This window comes from Vidua chalybeata, chromosome Z (genome assembly GCF_026979565.1).
Source record: "Vidua chalybeata isolate OUT-0048 chromosome Z, bVidCha1 merged haplotype, whole genome shotgun sequence".
In the NCBI taxonomy this organism is placed as follows: domain Eukaryota; kingdom Metazoa; phylum Chordata; class Aves; order Passeriformes; family Viduidae; genus Vidua; species Vidua chalybeata.
Window position 1 is genome coordinate 43,998,141 of NC_071570.1, and position 14,977 is coordinate 44,013,117.

At 41.5% G+C, this 14,977-nt stretch overlaps 1 protein-coding gene across 3 annotated transcripts in view; it reads left to right on the forward strand.

The window, feature by feature from the left end:
• ABCA1 (ATP binding cassette subfamily A member 1) overlaps positions 1 to 14,977 on the forward strand; it is a 95,462-nt gene that overhangs the window by 46,243 nt on the left and 34,242 nt on the right. For all 3 annotated transcript variants that reach the window (XM_053968733.1, XM_053968734.1, XM_053968735.1), the window contains exons 6-8: positions 137 to 258; positions 4,197 to 4,388; positions 11,534 to 11,620. In XM_053968733.1, the coding sequence (XP_053824708.1) occupies positions 137 to 258; positions 4,197 to 4,388; positions 11,534 to 11,620 (401 nt within the window). The remainder of the gene's footprint in view (positions 1 to 136; positions 259 to 4,196; positions 4,389 to 11,533; positions 11,621 to 14,977) is intronic.

A 14,977-nucleotide genomic window follows, 5' to 3' on the forward strand; every position in this document is an offset into this window, starting at 1 on the left:
CTCTTCCTTTGTGCTATGGTTTATCTAATTCCCTCTCCCCTATTTGTCAGCTTGACTTTTCTTGTTCAGTGCTCTCACGTGAGTTTCCTTTTGGTTCTGCTGTGACCAGAATTTTGCTTGTTTTGTCATTTTCCAGACTTGAAACTTCGGGATTTCCTGATTGACAATGAGACATTCTCTGACTTCCTCCATCATAATGTGTCCATGCCATCATCTGCCGTAGAGGAGCTACTGGATGCAGGGGTCAACCTCCAGCAGGTAAAGAGTACTTTCAGCTCCTAACATAATGCTTGTCTATTGTTTGGTTAGCTGTAGTGCCAAGATCCACAGTGCTGGACCCCTTTGTGCTAGGTGCTGTGGAAGGACAGAGGGAAATGTATTCCCTGCTTCTGTCTTCCCTCTTGCCCTCGATTTACTGTCTTATTTGATTTTAAGCTGTAAAAGGACACTGGGAACCCATAAGTAAATGTTTTGACCTGCATAAGAGAATTGTACCCTCAGGCTAAACTGAATTTCTTCCTTCCTCTTTTTTATTTTAAATGGAAATAAAACATTATTAAGCTGCTAGCTCTGTTCTGTTTTCAGCCACTCAGCTTGGACTGGAGCAGGTCTTGCTCTGTCTTACATTCCTGTGCAGCAAAAGGAGCTCTACTTTTAGGTTTGTGGTCAGCACATCAAGACAGACACATTGTAAATTATATAGTACAAGAGTCCTGCTATCCTGAGTGCTCCATGATTGCAGTCATAAACATAGACAGTGGTGACAGTGGGCTAGAGACCTGTCTTGTGATGGCTGTCTGTCATTGTCAAAGTTGTAACATGCTTTTTGCTAGGCTTGATGAAATAGTCCACCAACATCCTTTCTAATGCAGAAGTCAGAACAGACTTCAAAGGAGGACCCAGGGTTCTCTTGAAAGAATGCAAAAGATGGTATGCAAAAGGAGGAGGAAATCCATTTTGATCCTTAGCTCCATATCAGATCTCTTCATTGAAGTGGAATGGATTCATTGTCTTTTTAGTCTTTGTTTTCCTGTAGTTATAGATGCTGTCCCTCTTTGCACACATTGTCTTGTTCTTCAGTGAATTCTTTCAAGCCATCTGTTTTAGTACAGTTTGATAAGTTATCCTACAAGTTAAGGATACATTCTACTAAAAAAATGTGAAGCAGAGAAAAAAAATGTACCCATTTTAGGCTGCAAGCCTTCAAGTTTTACTTGAAACTAATTAGATTAAAACAGAACCATGCTACAGATGAGTCCGGGAGGGTAACGGGAAAACTGCAGCAACAGCATTCTTACCATTCTCCCTGAGTTAGTGGAGAGACAGAAATATTTTCAAACAGCAGGCAAAAAATCTCATAGTACATTTTGTGACTGCCATTCTGTATTGGCTGTATAGGGAAACGGAAAGAAGAAAAAAGCTTAGCTTTTATCTACATAATGTGTCTGAAGGGTGGTGAAAGACTGGTCAGTTACCTTGTTCTTTCTTGAATGGTTCAAGCTGTGCTCTTGTGTAATTCTTGAGCTGATTCTGCTAAAGCACTGGGAGTGGTGCTGCTAAGTCATAACAGCATTCTGTGCTTAGGGATGGCAAGAAGAGCTAATCTGAACACCAGGATGTTAAGCTGCGGAGCAGAGCAGTGGCCCACCAAATTTTCTGTCAACACTTTTATAATACAGGTGGTAACTAGAGATGCAGACCTCTCCCTTCCTGCAGAATGACTTTATCTGACTTACAAAACAGATGTCTTTGATTTTGCTGGAGATCTGGTTTGAAGATCTGACCTCACTGCTGAGCTGCCTAGTGACTTCAGTATTAATAGACAGTATTTGTTAGGTCTCTGAATGAGTGGGTCACAGCTTCATTCAGAAGTCATATAGTAAAAGGGCCTATCCAGAGTATGCCAACCTTTCACAGCAAATACAGCCTGCTTCTGCAGTCTGTTGGTGTCCTGGGGTCATTCAGTGAGGCCAGAAGTTATGCTACACAATCAAGTAAGAAACTTAAGTCTCCAAGGAGATGGGACTGTTCACTGGTGTTACTGTAATTACAGCACTCCAGCATGTCCGGCAGGGCTGTGTGTATAGCATACTGCAATTAGTGCAAACAGATAAAAGCAACCAAAGACTTGTCTTGATGGAAATTGCTTCCTGGGGCTGAGTGGCTCCACCTTGTATTTTCCAGTCCTGGCAGGTGTGCTCAGAAGGGTGTGGGATTTGGAAGGTGCCTGGGTCAGCAGTGGGTAGGCAGCTGTCCAGATGTGGCCAGCCAGCTCTTGTGTGGCTTGGAGGCAGGACTAGGTCTTGTCCCACTGAGAAGTTGAAGGCACAGTGAGGTCCTGGGTCAGTGCTGCAGCATGTTGAATTGACTTATCAGTCAAGAGTAAATAGAAATGGCAGTGCATATTCTGCAAAGAGAGAATTATATGACATGTAAGGACAGAACAGTTACCTATGACTACTTTCACGCATGAGTCTGGCATTTTGAGAGTCCTTAGGGGACTAAACCTGTCATTTAGGATATATTTTTGCCTGCTGAAGACACCATGGGTTCAGATGACTGCAATTGGTTAGAGAACTTGCAGACTTGGTGAGACTGGGTGCTTCAGGGTGAATAGTAGAGTGTTTCTTCTAAGGTCTCATGCTATGGACCTCAGTGCTTGAAAAGGGCAGCTTCTCACCAAATGAGCATAAAATCTGGGTGGAAAAGGTGGACATTTTCTGAATGGTGGCAGGTTAATCACCTTCACTTTTTGTGAGTGAACACTGAGGCACTGGGAGACACTGGTTTTTCTATATGTCTGTCCACCCAGGGAAGTTTGTTCTGGAAGTGTTACTTCAGGCCCCACAAATACCTCCTTTTCAGCATGGCTGTAACACTGGTAGTAGTATCTCAACTGGCAAGAAAAAAAGCACCCCAAATTTTCAAAAGGCAAATCTCTTTTGTTTGAGAGCTGTGTGGCATTGAAAGATCTGATTTTTGGCATATGGATGCAGACCGAAGTTAAAGGTTTGCATGAGTATTGCATTAAAAATCCCTTTTCTGTCAGTTGCATTTGCTTGTTTACTGAACGTAATGCACTTTTTCCCCCCACATTGTGAATACCCCTTTGGTTCTGACAGACAAAAAATTTCAGACTTACCAGCCTGGTTCAGGAGCTGCTAACTCTTCTGGAATGTAGATCAGTCCTCTTTAGTTGTTGTTGTAAGTTGGGCAATGCACACCAGGTCTTATGAAACGACAGAAAGAAGAAATTAAGTCTATGGCTGTTGTTACCTGTGCATTTACAGTAAAATGGTTCCATCTGTCTAGCCCCAAGGCAAACAAAAGTTTCTTTCCAATAGTAGACTCTGGATTTTCCCTTGTTTGTCACCTTTGAGAAGTACACAGCTTTTTGGACTGGACTTTGTTGTTCAACAAACATGAAGTTGGTAACTGACTTATTAAAAGAATTTGTTTATCAGGTCTGAAACAGTCTGGTGATAACTCAGAGGGATTTTATCAATTTTGTTAATAATGTGATTGCATGTGGGTTAGGAAACATTATTGACAAGGAAACCATTACCTTAAGAAAAAGATGCCTGTGAAGGAAGTCTCTAGGATCTTATCTCATTTGTTGCAGCCAGTAAGATAGTTTTTTTTGCTGATATATTATCTGCTCAAAAACACTGCAAAATGTTTGCCTCAGCAGTTAGTGAGTAGATACTTCAGAGTTAAGGGAGATAATTCTGAATCATTACTGCATAGAAAATGTGGCTGGCAAATATGTCTAAGTAGTTTGGGACATAGGTCTTCTGCCCTTCACATATATTTGCCAGACTTGTATCTGGTCACAAGCCTTGTTTTTTTCTCTGTGGCTCATTTCCCAGAAGACTGAACATTAGGCAATGCATGTACCCTTGGTTGGAGGAAATGGCTGTTGTGGAGGACGGGATCATGGCTGCTTTGTGCATATTTGTGGGAGAGTGAAGAGTGACCTGCCTCCCCCAGGACTTCTCTCCCATGTTCTCAGCAGGGAAGGGTTTTTCTTGGAACTGGGTTGCATATGAATCAGGGCTGCTCAACCTGTAGAGAAAAATGCCCCCTCACCTCTATCTGGAAATGTTATGAATAGCTTGCTTTGTCTGAGCAATAACCAATTTTTTTGTTGAAGTCTTAGAGTAAAGCAGACTTACGTGTTTTTCCCACTTTCATAGGTCATGGTGTCTGGTTATCGAATGCGACTGCGAGATCTCTGCAACAGCTCAACGTCATCTGAATTTCTAACGATCCAAAATCACACAGCAGCCATGGACTCTGAAGCCTTCATTTGCACTTTGTCAAAGGAAAAACTCCATGCAACTGAGCAAGCCTTCCGTGCTAACCTGAATCCTTTGAAGCCTCTTCAGGTGAGTTCACTGGTCGCACCAGTGAGAGTCTGTCATTGACACAGTGAAGTTTTCCATGTGTTTCAGTCTAGGAACTCATCCCTGCATTTCCAGAGCTGCTTAGAGGCAGTTAGAAAGGAGAAAGATGGTTGGTCTTTGTCATGGGAAAATGAACAACATGCTTCTTCCCATCATTCTTACCCTTCCTGTTCAGTCTGCTGCTTTCACAGCATAAGTGTGTGTGGTCTGCAGTTCAGTTTGTCAAGAGGAAAGTCTTTATGCTGCACAGTTACAAACAGGCTCTTGGTTGTCCCTGTGTTTTAGTCAAATGTTGTATCTTGGCTGGAATGAGCGCAAATATAAGCCTGGCTTTTGCTGAGCACTAAAACTACAGCCCTCTGCCCTTAGCATGGGGCCACTGAGTACAGAAGTTTCTAGCCATTGGCAGGCTACAACCTTTAAGCGGATTTAAATCATATGAAGCAGAGTCAAGTTTTAAAGTCCTGTTTCAAAAATTAACCAATGGAATGGGTATTGGGGGAGGAATTAATTGAACTTCAAGAAAATATATTATTTGCAGGGTGACTGGAGACTAGAGCAGTCTTGGATCTTGGAAAATCCAATTATGTTTTGCTACAGATCTGCAATATCTGTTAAAATATGGAAGTTTGAGGAATTCAGTGCTGGAAATGACAGTAGAGTGAAAAAAGGACCACAGAACCAACTTTGTTACCTACTAAAACAAATATTCTATTGTCTGCTGCATGAGTTTTCAGATTTGATGAGCCTTTCAGTACTCACAGTCATGTACTTGTTGCTTGGCTTTGTCGCCAGTCAAAGAGAGTCATTATCAAGTACTGGAATCATATTACTCTTCTGCACACTTGTAGTGGTCAGTGACATATTCTCCCCACAGCTCAATGTCTGTTTTGCACGTGTCCTCCATCTGCACTTTGTTTTTGCTGCTGGAAGAGCAAGACAACCCATAAGCAATAAGAGATGGGGATAACAGCACTAAAATTTTAACAGAGATGGGTTGTTTGGCGAGGACTCGCTATAACTTGTTTCATGTCTTCAGTTGTATGTGTATGTGCGCATATATACCTATTTTACTTTAAACCATTCAAAGATCCTAGAACTTAGGGGTCTGAGGGGGTTGAAAATAGCCATTTTCAACCACTCGGAAACACCATTGTACCACTAGGAATTGGTTTTCTAGGCCCTATGGAGACTCAGTCTTGCTTTTCTTATTTATGGAAACTTCTGCAGCTTAGCTGACAGAAGCAGGTGCTGAGTGTCTGTGCTCTTAGGTCTATATTGTTTGTTGGTGAAAGGAAACACTCATAAGCCACTTTGTGCCTCTTGGCAACAGCAGTATAGATTTAAGACATTATGTGCAGTTTTGGGGGGCTTCTGAGAAGCTGGCTCATGATCTTGTCTTCAAGGGGAGAAAAGCTGGAGTCCAGAATCTAGCAGTTCTAAACCTGCTGTGTATTGTTATCTGGTAAAGGTCTACAGTTTTCCTCAGAAATGTGTCACAGTGTACCTGGTAGTTAAGCTGCTGTAATGCATCAGTGAGTGAAACAAAAACTAACTGGCTTCAATCTGGCCAGACAAAATGTTAAAGTAACTGTAGGATCACAACCAACACATTTGAAACTTAGTGTCTTTAGAGGCTAAAAAGTGCCCTGACCTGCAGTAACATCCTTGCACAAAGAGGGAACTTTGTGCTCTTGAACAAAGGAAGGAGCCTTTTGATGCAGCTTATTGAAGGCATTGTGTGTCAAATCTTGGACATGCACACTGAAGATAGCATGCTCTCTATCTACTACAGTGTCTGTAAACCAATGCCAGCAATTTGTCAAGATACTAATTTTTTTTTTCTGAATCCCTTTGATGTACTTCACAGTAAGGCATTTCAGTAAGCAAAGTAAGGGCCAAGTCAAATGCAGGTGCAACAGCAATTTGGAGACAGATTTTTAGCTTGTGTAATTGGTCATGGGCTTCACTGGTTGCACTATTTTGTGATTTATGGAGAGGCAACATCTTAGTACAAGAAGGTTAATACAAGGGCTTGCAACTGTGTGCAAGAACTCTGTAAATTCAACACCAAGGGCTTGAATTGTAAACTGATATCTGGGAAGTTAAGTGGCTATGGTTTCTTTAATGTCTTAATACATATGACTTAGCCTGACATCCACCCGCTTGTTTTTTCCTGTCTGCATTCCTGTTTGTTATTCCCTCTGCAAGATGATGCAGTAAATTTCATCATGGAATTGATCCAGATTAAAAGTGATTGATCTGATTGTATGTTTACACAAATATTTATGCTAAAACATGAAGGGGAGAGTGCAAGATTGAGGTCCCTATGATCAGGGAGTGAGTGTGTGGGCTGAGACCCTCATGATAACACTCAGTTCTGCTGGCTTAAAATGTGTGTGCATTTGCAGCCTCAGGGAAGTGCTAAATGTTCTAAGTAGCTCTCAAAAATGCAGTAATTACTAGCAAATTATGGACAGATCCAGGTTTTAAGAAATAAATTAAAGTGCATGCAAGATGAAATGCATGAGCTGTAAATGTTGCAGTTGATTTTATACAAAGAAAGGCAAGGCATAAACGTTTTACATACCTGCTCCTCAATTCTATCCAGAACACCCTGAATGTTGCCCAAAGGGCAGTGTTACAGTTAAAACAAGGAATTGTAGTTAAGATTTCACACTAGGATGCTAGCTCTATCGCTGATCTTTTGTATTATTTGAATTTAGCCTGTTCTGTAGAATGCAAAAACGAAGCCAAGCTCATGGAGGTATGGTAGGGAGGTTAGTGTCCTTACTCTTTTTCATGTAAGAACCTACTTGAGGCAGGCTGTTCAGATCAAAACCCAGCTGAAAATCTGCGTGTGATCGCAGGGCACCAAGGTAGAAGATCAACTTTCCTTATTCTCTGAGTGTTCACTCCACTAGATGAAAAAAGTGTTTCGAAAAGTCAAATTCCCTATTCCTTGGCCCATGTCTTAATGGGCATCCATTCTCTGAAGCCTTTTGACCAACAATACTAAAGGGCATAGGACATGTTGTACAAGCTCCTTATGGACACATAATCTCTTCTTGAGGCTTGCTTTGCACGGGCTGAGTGAGACTGAGGCAAGAGAAGCTAGTTTGAGAACAGTAGTGAAGCATATGACTGCATATTACATATGACTGCATGCATGCAAATTTCCTTCCTGGCTTTCTCCTCATGGTAGGCCAGCACTTGTCCCATAGAGGAAGTATGCAATTTCGGAAAGGCTAACAAGAGCAATGGCAGTAAGTTCCCAGCCATTACCACACAGTCCAGTGGGACATTTCTGACTGTCTTATATCACAGAAGTACCCGTTTGTATATCCCTCTGCAAATCTCCTCAGTTTTGAATGTGATTTGGCAGGGGAAGGTTAAATGATAATTCAGATTGCTCCTGTGGGATTTCATCTCTTAGACAGCACTGCATAATAAGGGCTTTGCCCTACTCACTTCCAGTGGTATGGATGTGTCATAAGCCATAAATATGCTGTGGCTTGTCTATTACAGTGGTCCTTGAAAGACTGTGGGTGAGCACATGAAAATCCAATTGTTTCTTTCTCCCTCCATAATATGGGTGGTATTTTGTCAAATGGTTGGCATGAGCTAAGCATTAGATAATAAATGCATTGCAGTTGAAAAATGATTTTTAGAAAAGGTCTCCTAATGTAAATATGTGCTGCAACTGAATTCATAGCTTACTTTGGTCTTGTGAGAGAATTTTCAGTTAAGCACAATGATATCATCCTTTTAAGCAACAGATGTTTGAGACTTCCACTTTCAGGAAACAATAGCAGAATCTTAAAACGTGATTTTTCTGCAGAGGCCATTGGAAAGTTTCTGGTAAGATCAGTATAAAGTTGTAATAACTATTTCAAAGCAAATGTGGCAGAGTCATCTTCATTAAGGAGAAATAGTCAGCTGTATGATGCAGACTGAATTTTGGCTGAATGTTTTGACTTCCCAACACTTCAAACCCATGCATTCTCATGTATGTTAAATCAGATTTGTCTGTCCCCCATAAGTCTCATGTGAATTTATTCACTGCTTGTCCTTCAACTCTAGCCATCTCAAGAATTTGTCACTAGAGTAAGTCTTGTAGCGTGCCCATACATGCACACAGAGTTCCCCCCGGTGCACTCAGTACTTCAAGAGTACTATGATGTTGGCTGCCCCAAAAGACAAATTTCATTACTTGCTAGCCACTACCATAGTAATTGTAGAGGGCAGTTGTGTTCAAAACCTGCTAGATGTTTGTCTTTCCACAGTGTGCCTAGAACAGACAGGTGATGTTTTTGCAGCACATTGCCAGTAAATGAGTCATTGCCCTCCCCAGCCCTAGATGTAGTGTGGATATCTGCTAAAGACAGTCCCACAGTAGGAACAGTCTTCCTGGATCTACCCTGAATCTAGAGGTTTCTTATTAATGTAATTAACTACTTAGTGAGTCACTACAAAGATGTATATATTACAGGGAAATTAATGACATGTTCATCTGTTCAAAGAAGACTGGCCCTTGTGACTGATCTGTTGTTATTATCTCTGGTCATGACTTAGGAGAGGCTTCCTGAGTGGGCTTTGAGGTGGTAGAGAAAGAAAAAAATTCCAAGAAGTGGTAGAGAGAGTAAAATTTCCTCCATATCAATGATGCTATTGCAAGCTCTGGTGAGAAATGATCTTGAAGTGATATGAATTTGTTAGGAAAGAAAAGTCAGGGTGCTGTGGTATCAAAGGATAGATGGGTACTCCTCACAGAGTAACGTTTGCAAGCTCCTTAAATCACCTAAGATGTATGAGGTCAGGAAAAAGTCCTGTTAAGCTCAGTGTCCTTGACTGATAATCCAGCAGTGGCCCTTAATGGAGGCATGTGAAAGAATGCAGCCACTGGGCAAGCACATAACATTTCTTCAGTGTAATGTCCTGTTCTTCAGTAGCTTGCAACCCAGACTTTCTCATCTGCTGCTGAGATCGTGTTGTTTAATAGCATTTATTAAGATTTTTATGTTCAATTAATTCTTTTAAGTCTTTCTCAAACTCAATACTTTCAGCATTGTGTAGAGTCTACCGATTTTTTTTTTTTCGGCTTTGACTAAGTTGCATATGCAGAAGGTCCTTTGGTTTTGTTTTAAACTGATCATTTCACTGGATGTTTTCGAGCTCTGTATGATGAGGCACAGAAGGCAATCATCCCACTTCCATTCCCTATCCCACTTGTAAGTCTACAGACCTTTGCTATAATCTGTTTGTCCTTACATGTCCCATTGGAAGAACTGGGGTCTATTGTTCTTTCTTCAAAAACTATTCTTGCCTTGAATCATGGCCTTTGTCTGTACCTGAGCTCCTTCAGAGATGGAGAACCCAAAATTGCACATAGTACTTGAGAACTATGGATTGTGGATTTATGTTGATGTTGGTCTGTTTTATCACTGTATTTCTAAGATCTCTCTTTTTGAGTGGCATTAGCTAATTCAGGATCATACAAGGGGTATCTTAAGGTAGAACTGTCTTTTCCCTATGTACTTTATTTTGCAGTCCTGAATTTTGCCTGGCACTTTGTAACAGTGTGTCAGTAGGAGGATGTGCACTAATCCTTTGCAACTGGATTTTGACTTTTCACTGTTCTGAACCAATTAGTATCTTCAGAAAACTTTTCCTCTTCCACCCTGTCCCTGAATCACCTCTGAATGCAGTAAACACAAATCTGTGTGGAGATTGATGAAGTTTATGGAGCTGAACAAACACATCTCTTGTTATGCATGAACCTGGAACTTTCTACCTCATCTTACTGCTAAAGTTGTGGTAGAGCAGATAAGTAGCTTTGATATTTGCTGGCTAAATTTCTTTAGATATGTCTTGAAGGTCTAAGCCTGTGGGATATTTAATTGCTTTTCTCCTAGATGATATGTTTTTATTTATCCAAACCTTAAGGACTGCATTTAGTAGAGATCCATAGAGGTTAGAGAATCCCCCCTGAATTTACAACTGGCTTTGGAGCAAAAACTAACTGTGCGCTCAAAAAATGAGTTTTAAACATCCCAGCAGATCAGCAGAACAGTGCTCATTTACAAAAGCTGGCACTGACCAGGTCTTACCCATCTCCAGCAGATCAAGCAGAACAAGTGCTGGTTTCCAGGGATTGCCCCAGGAAAGATGTGAAAAGGAAGAGATTCATCTCAAAAGATATGTGCTAAAATCAAGGGCCTTGGGTGTTCATCTGTGTGTTGCAGTGCTGTAACTTTAGTATGCTTTCAAATTCTGCAACATGGAGCTACTAATACAAAATCCTAGGAGTTTATTTTAATCTTCATTCCCTTGAAACAAGGATTGTGCCCAAATGTCTCCATGCAAGATAATCCAAATATGTAAATAAAAGGGAAAAAGACCCCCACAAATGGAACTCCAGGCCACCAGTTAAATGTAGAGCAATTGGAAACAAGGAGTCGTTTTCAATGTGACTTCCTGCTAGAGCAAATAGTTTCCTGTAAGCTATGCCTTCCAGTTCTGGGAGCCTGTCAGTCTTGCTCTTTGGTGACAGTGCATGCCAGCTATTTCCTGGAAGCTGTTTGTTTTAAAATACACCCTTGGTTTGGATAAAAAACATCAAAGCCTGATGGGAGGACTTAGTGATAATGTACACTGCAGTAGGGGGTCCTTTGTATCTGAGTATCTTTGTATCTGTGTAGTCTTTCTGAAAACTTGTACCTGCCAAATTGTCTTTTCCTCCGCTGTACTGACTTTGCATCCCCTTCTTGGCACTGGCTTGCAGGATTTCACATGCTGTCCTGTATACTGTGCTTGTTTTGTGACCTGAAATGTAAGCCATCCTTTGCATTGTAAGTGCATGTGAATTCATTTAACAGTTTGTTGGTATGGTTCAGATTATGGTATTTGTGTACCTGACCTGTGAGAAGAGAAAGGGGTGATCCTATCACATTGCAGGGTACAGAAGCCCATGGTATTTTAAGTTCAACATTACAAAGAAAGCCAGCTCCATCTTCCCCACCAATGTAAACAGTCCTAACTGCTCTATGCAAGAATGTTTACAAGAGTTTAATTTCTTCATTTGTGCTTTGCAGTAACTTCTAGTTTCCATTTCTCTCTTCCCGCAGAGACAACTTTCTTTCAATTCCTCCTTGTGGGATCTGTCAGAAACTGTGGAAACTTTGAGAGAGAGCATTGGGAAGCTTGTTAAAGAGGTAAGAAGAGCCTTTGTGTCAGGAGAACACATCACTGTGGTTGCTATCTTAACCTGTGATTGAGTACAAGAAGCAACTTATAGTCAAATCCCTGGCTTGTTTTGAAACTTTTCCCCATCCTACAGCTGTTTTCCCTGTGTGCAGGCAGCATGCACTTCACAACCTCTTGGCACTTCGAGTTACAAATACCATAACAGGAACTAAGACATTTTTGGTAGCGTTTGTCTTCTCAGCAGTGGCACAATGGTTGGGCTTGCAGTTCATCTGCTGCCAGGTAGTGCCTTGCAAACTACATTTTGAGGTTTTCCTTTCTATTTTTCCCATCCGGTTGCCTATCCACATCAGGGCTATTAATTGGTTGTATCTACAGGGTTTCGTGTGCAGTGAGGATATGGCATGTGAAAAAGGTGCTGTGGCGGTTACAATTTAAATTAGTAGCAGTTGGCAGTTGGCTCTTTATCTATCTTGCTTTTTTGGGCCAGAGATGCTTTTCCAGTCTTGTGGGGCACTCAGCACAATGACATCACAACACTAAAAGAAATGGCGATTTGCACAGTCAAATTGACATTCTAGAGACTGCAAGTATTTGTTTTTGCAGGTGAAATGATGGATTAAGAAAAAAAGCCCTGCGTACCTAAGATGGAATCAGAAGTCCAAATCTGGGGGGGTAGGGGGTGGGTATTGAGCCAAAAACTTATCCTAGTTTTTCGTCTGGCCCTTTGAAGTACTGCTATTAGTCAAAAACATTCTCTCCCTGGAGCAGAAATCACAACCATCTAAGCTAAACAGTGCCGCCACCTCCATCTAAGCTAAACAATGCATCCGCCTCCTCCTCCCTTCGCTAGTCTTCCGTCTTTGCATCAGAGCTAGAGAGCTGTGTGCCATGAACGGCAGTAACCTCTGGGAGCATGCACAAGAACGGGTCACTCCAGGTTAGCGTGTGCCTCACTCCCACGGAGGGGCAGCTTCTGGGAGCCTGCGTCATGCCAGCCAACAATTCCTGGCATGCACCCCTCCCTGAGTCCTACAACCTGCTGCGCAGTTCCCTTCACATTGAAATTAAAACTATTCCAGATCAGCTTCAGTTAGGACCATGGACCTCAGTTAGGAGGAGCTTTTGCTGCTAGCATGGAGGCTGCCCTTCAGAGTTTGACTACAGCTGTTTCCTGTTACATCATTTAAGCTTGGCTTTTCTTCTTGTCTGGGATAAAAATAATGGAAACCATGTGATACTCAGTTTGCTGATGTGGCTGAAAACGTCCCAGGGTAATGTGCCTTTTGCTTGGCAGCTGTTTTGGGCATAACTGCCTTTTATTCTGCCCTGCTGTGCAAACAAAGGCAGCATTTTGCTCTGTGTACAGCATGAGCTGCTCCAGATGGCTTGACCGAAAGTTACTTCTTATTGTCTGTCAGGCAGATTTCTATGTGAAAAGGAGGGGCTTGCTCTCTTGTTTCAAAGGGCAGCAGCTTGAGGGGGTGGAGAGAACTATTGTTTGTGCCATGTCTAGGAGCCTTTCTAGCAGGGACTTTTAATTAGAAAATGGTCTGAACAAAATATTTGTCTCGGAGTATGGGGTTTGATTGGATCTGTGTCCTTGGACTCTTTAAATCTACTTCTAGGAGGACAGATTAAACACCAAGAACAAGGACAACTATTTAGATACCCTTAGAGAGCCAGGTCTGATGTCTAGAAGAAGAAATAGCTTAGTAACCCTTCACATTTGACATATTTGTTTCCAGAGGTGTAAAAATATTAGCTCTGCATGTAAATTGCTGGTGCCAAAGATGAAACAAAGTTCCTTACTCAAGCTGTTTCAAACTAATTTGTAGAAAGGTGTATGCAAATGCAATCCCTCTTTAAGATGGTTATTACTTCATACGTTCATGGGAATTATATGCACTTCCTATTTAAGTACCTTTGCTTATCATGTTAGGGAGTTTATGGTACTTTAGCTGAAGCAGCTGCCTTTTTGCTGAGCAAAAATGAGCTATTTTAGCTAAGATAACAAAAACTCCCTGAGGCATCTCTTTGAATTGCACACTCAAATGGTCACACTTGAAATGCAGCCTTGGCCTTTTGGGTGAGGAATCATCAAATCCAAACATCTGCATGAACTTACCTAACAAACAAAACTGGCTGTGTGACAGTTTTCATTCATGTTCCATGATGCTGGTAGGTCTTGTAGGTCACCCTGAACCTGAAGCCAAGTTGATTGGCAACAGGCTGCAGGCAAAGGCACCAGTGAGTAGCAAGGAAATGAAAGGACACTGGAATCAGTCAATCTGGACATTTGTACTCAGACTTTTGCTGTTTTCACAGCTGTCTTCCATTATATCAGTGTGTCATGTGCTCTTAGGCATCTGAAAATAGAGGCTCCTTGTGTAGGTGACACGTAGTAGCTGTTGTTTAGCACCAAGAATTTTTCTCCAGATGCTGACACATCTAAAATATGCACAAATGGGTCATACAAAGGGTCAGGTTTACCTCCCACTGTAAGGCCAAAGAGTCTTGAGTGTGCTTTCCTTGGGTGAACTTCAATTTGGGTGAACTTCAATGGTTGTTCCAGCACACTGGTGCTTTCAGCATTGTTGCTGGCTCGCTTTACCAGCTGTCTTAGACTTTGATTATCTGTATTTATTTAAACAAAGGTGGTAGACTAATGCATTGTGAGCAAAAGTGGCAGATGGTCTTTGACTCTCTTATTGTCTCTGAAAATAGGGCAGTTGGAGCACAGCATTTGAAGTTGTTTCTGAGGTGCAGTTGATGCAGAAGCAGTTACAAATAGGTGTCTGAGCAGCATTGCTAACCCTATTAAGTGCACGTGCCTGTTCTGGACATCACAGTAAGAACATCCAAGTTAACGTCACCTGGTATTTCAGCGGAAGTCAAGAAATCAGATAAAATTCTAGAAAACGCTTAAAAAGGGCTAAAGAACCAGCTGTAGCATTTTACCATGATACTATACAAAACCCTTTGATACACAGACCTAGGTTCTTGTTCTCTGAAAAGCGATAGCATAACTGGAATAAAGTTCAGAGAAGGCCAGCTAGGACATTTTGAAGTATAATGGCTTTCACAGAAGGAGCAAGGGAACAGGCTGAGACTGTTCAGCTTGCAAAAGAGATGAGTTGGGAATATGACAAAGACCTATAGAGTTGAGTGGCACATGAATAAGAGATAGGGATTGAATGCTCACTGTCTCTTGCAGTAAAAACAAAAAACAAAACCTCATGACACTAAATGGAGCTAACCACAGCCAGATAAGGAGAGAGAGGTTCTTTCCTGTGATATTGGATGTTAAATACTTGTGGTTATTTTAAATTCTAGGAGTTTACCATGGAAGAAAGTTGTTGAGG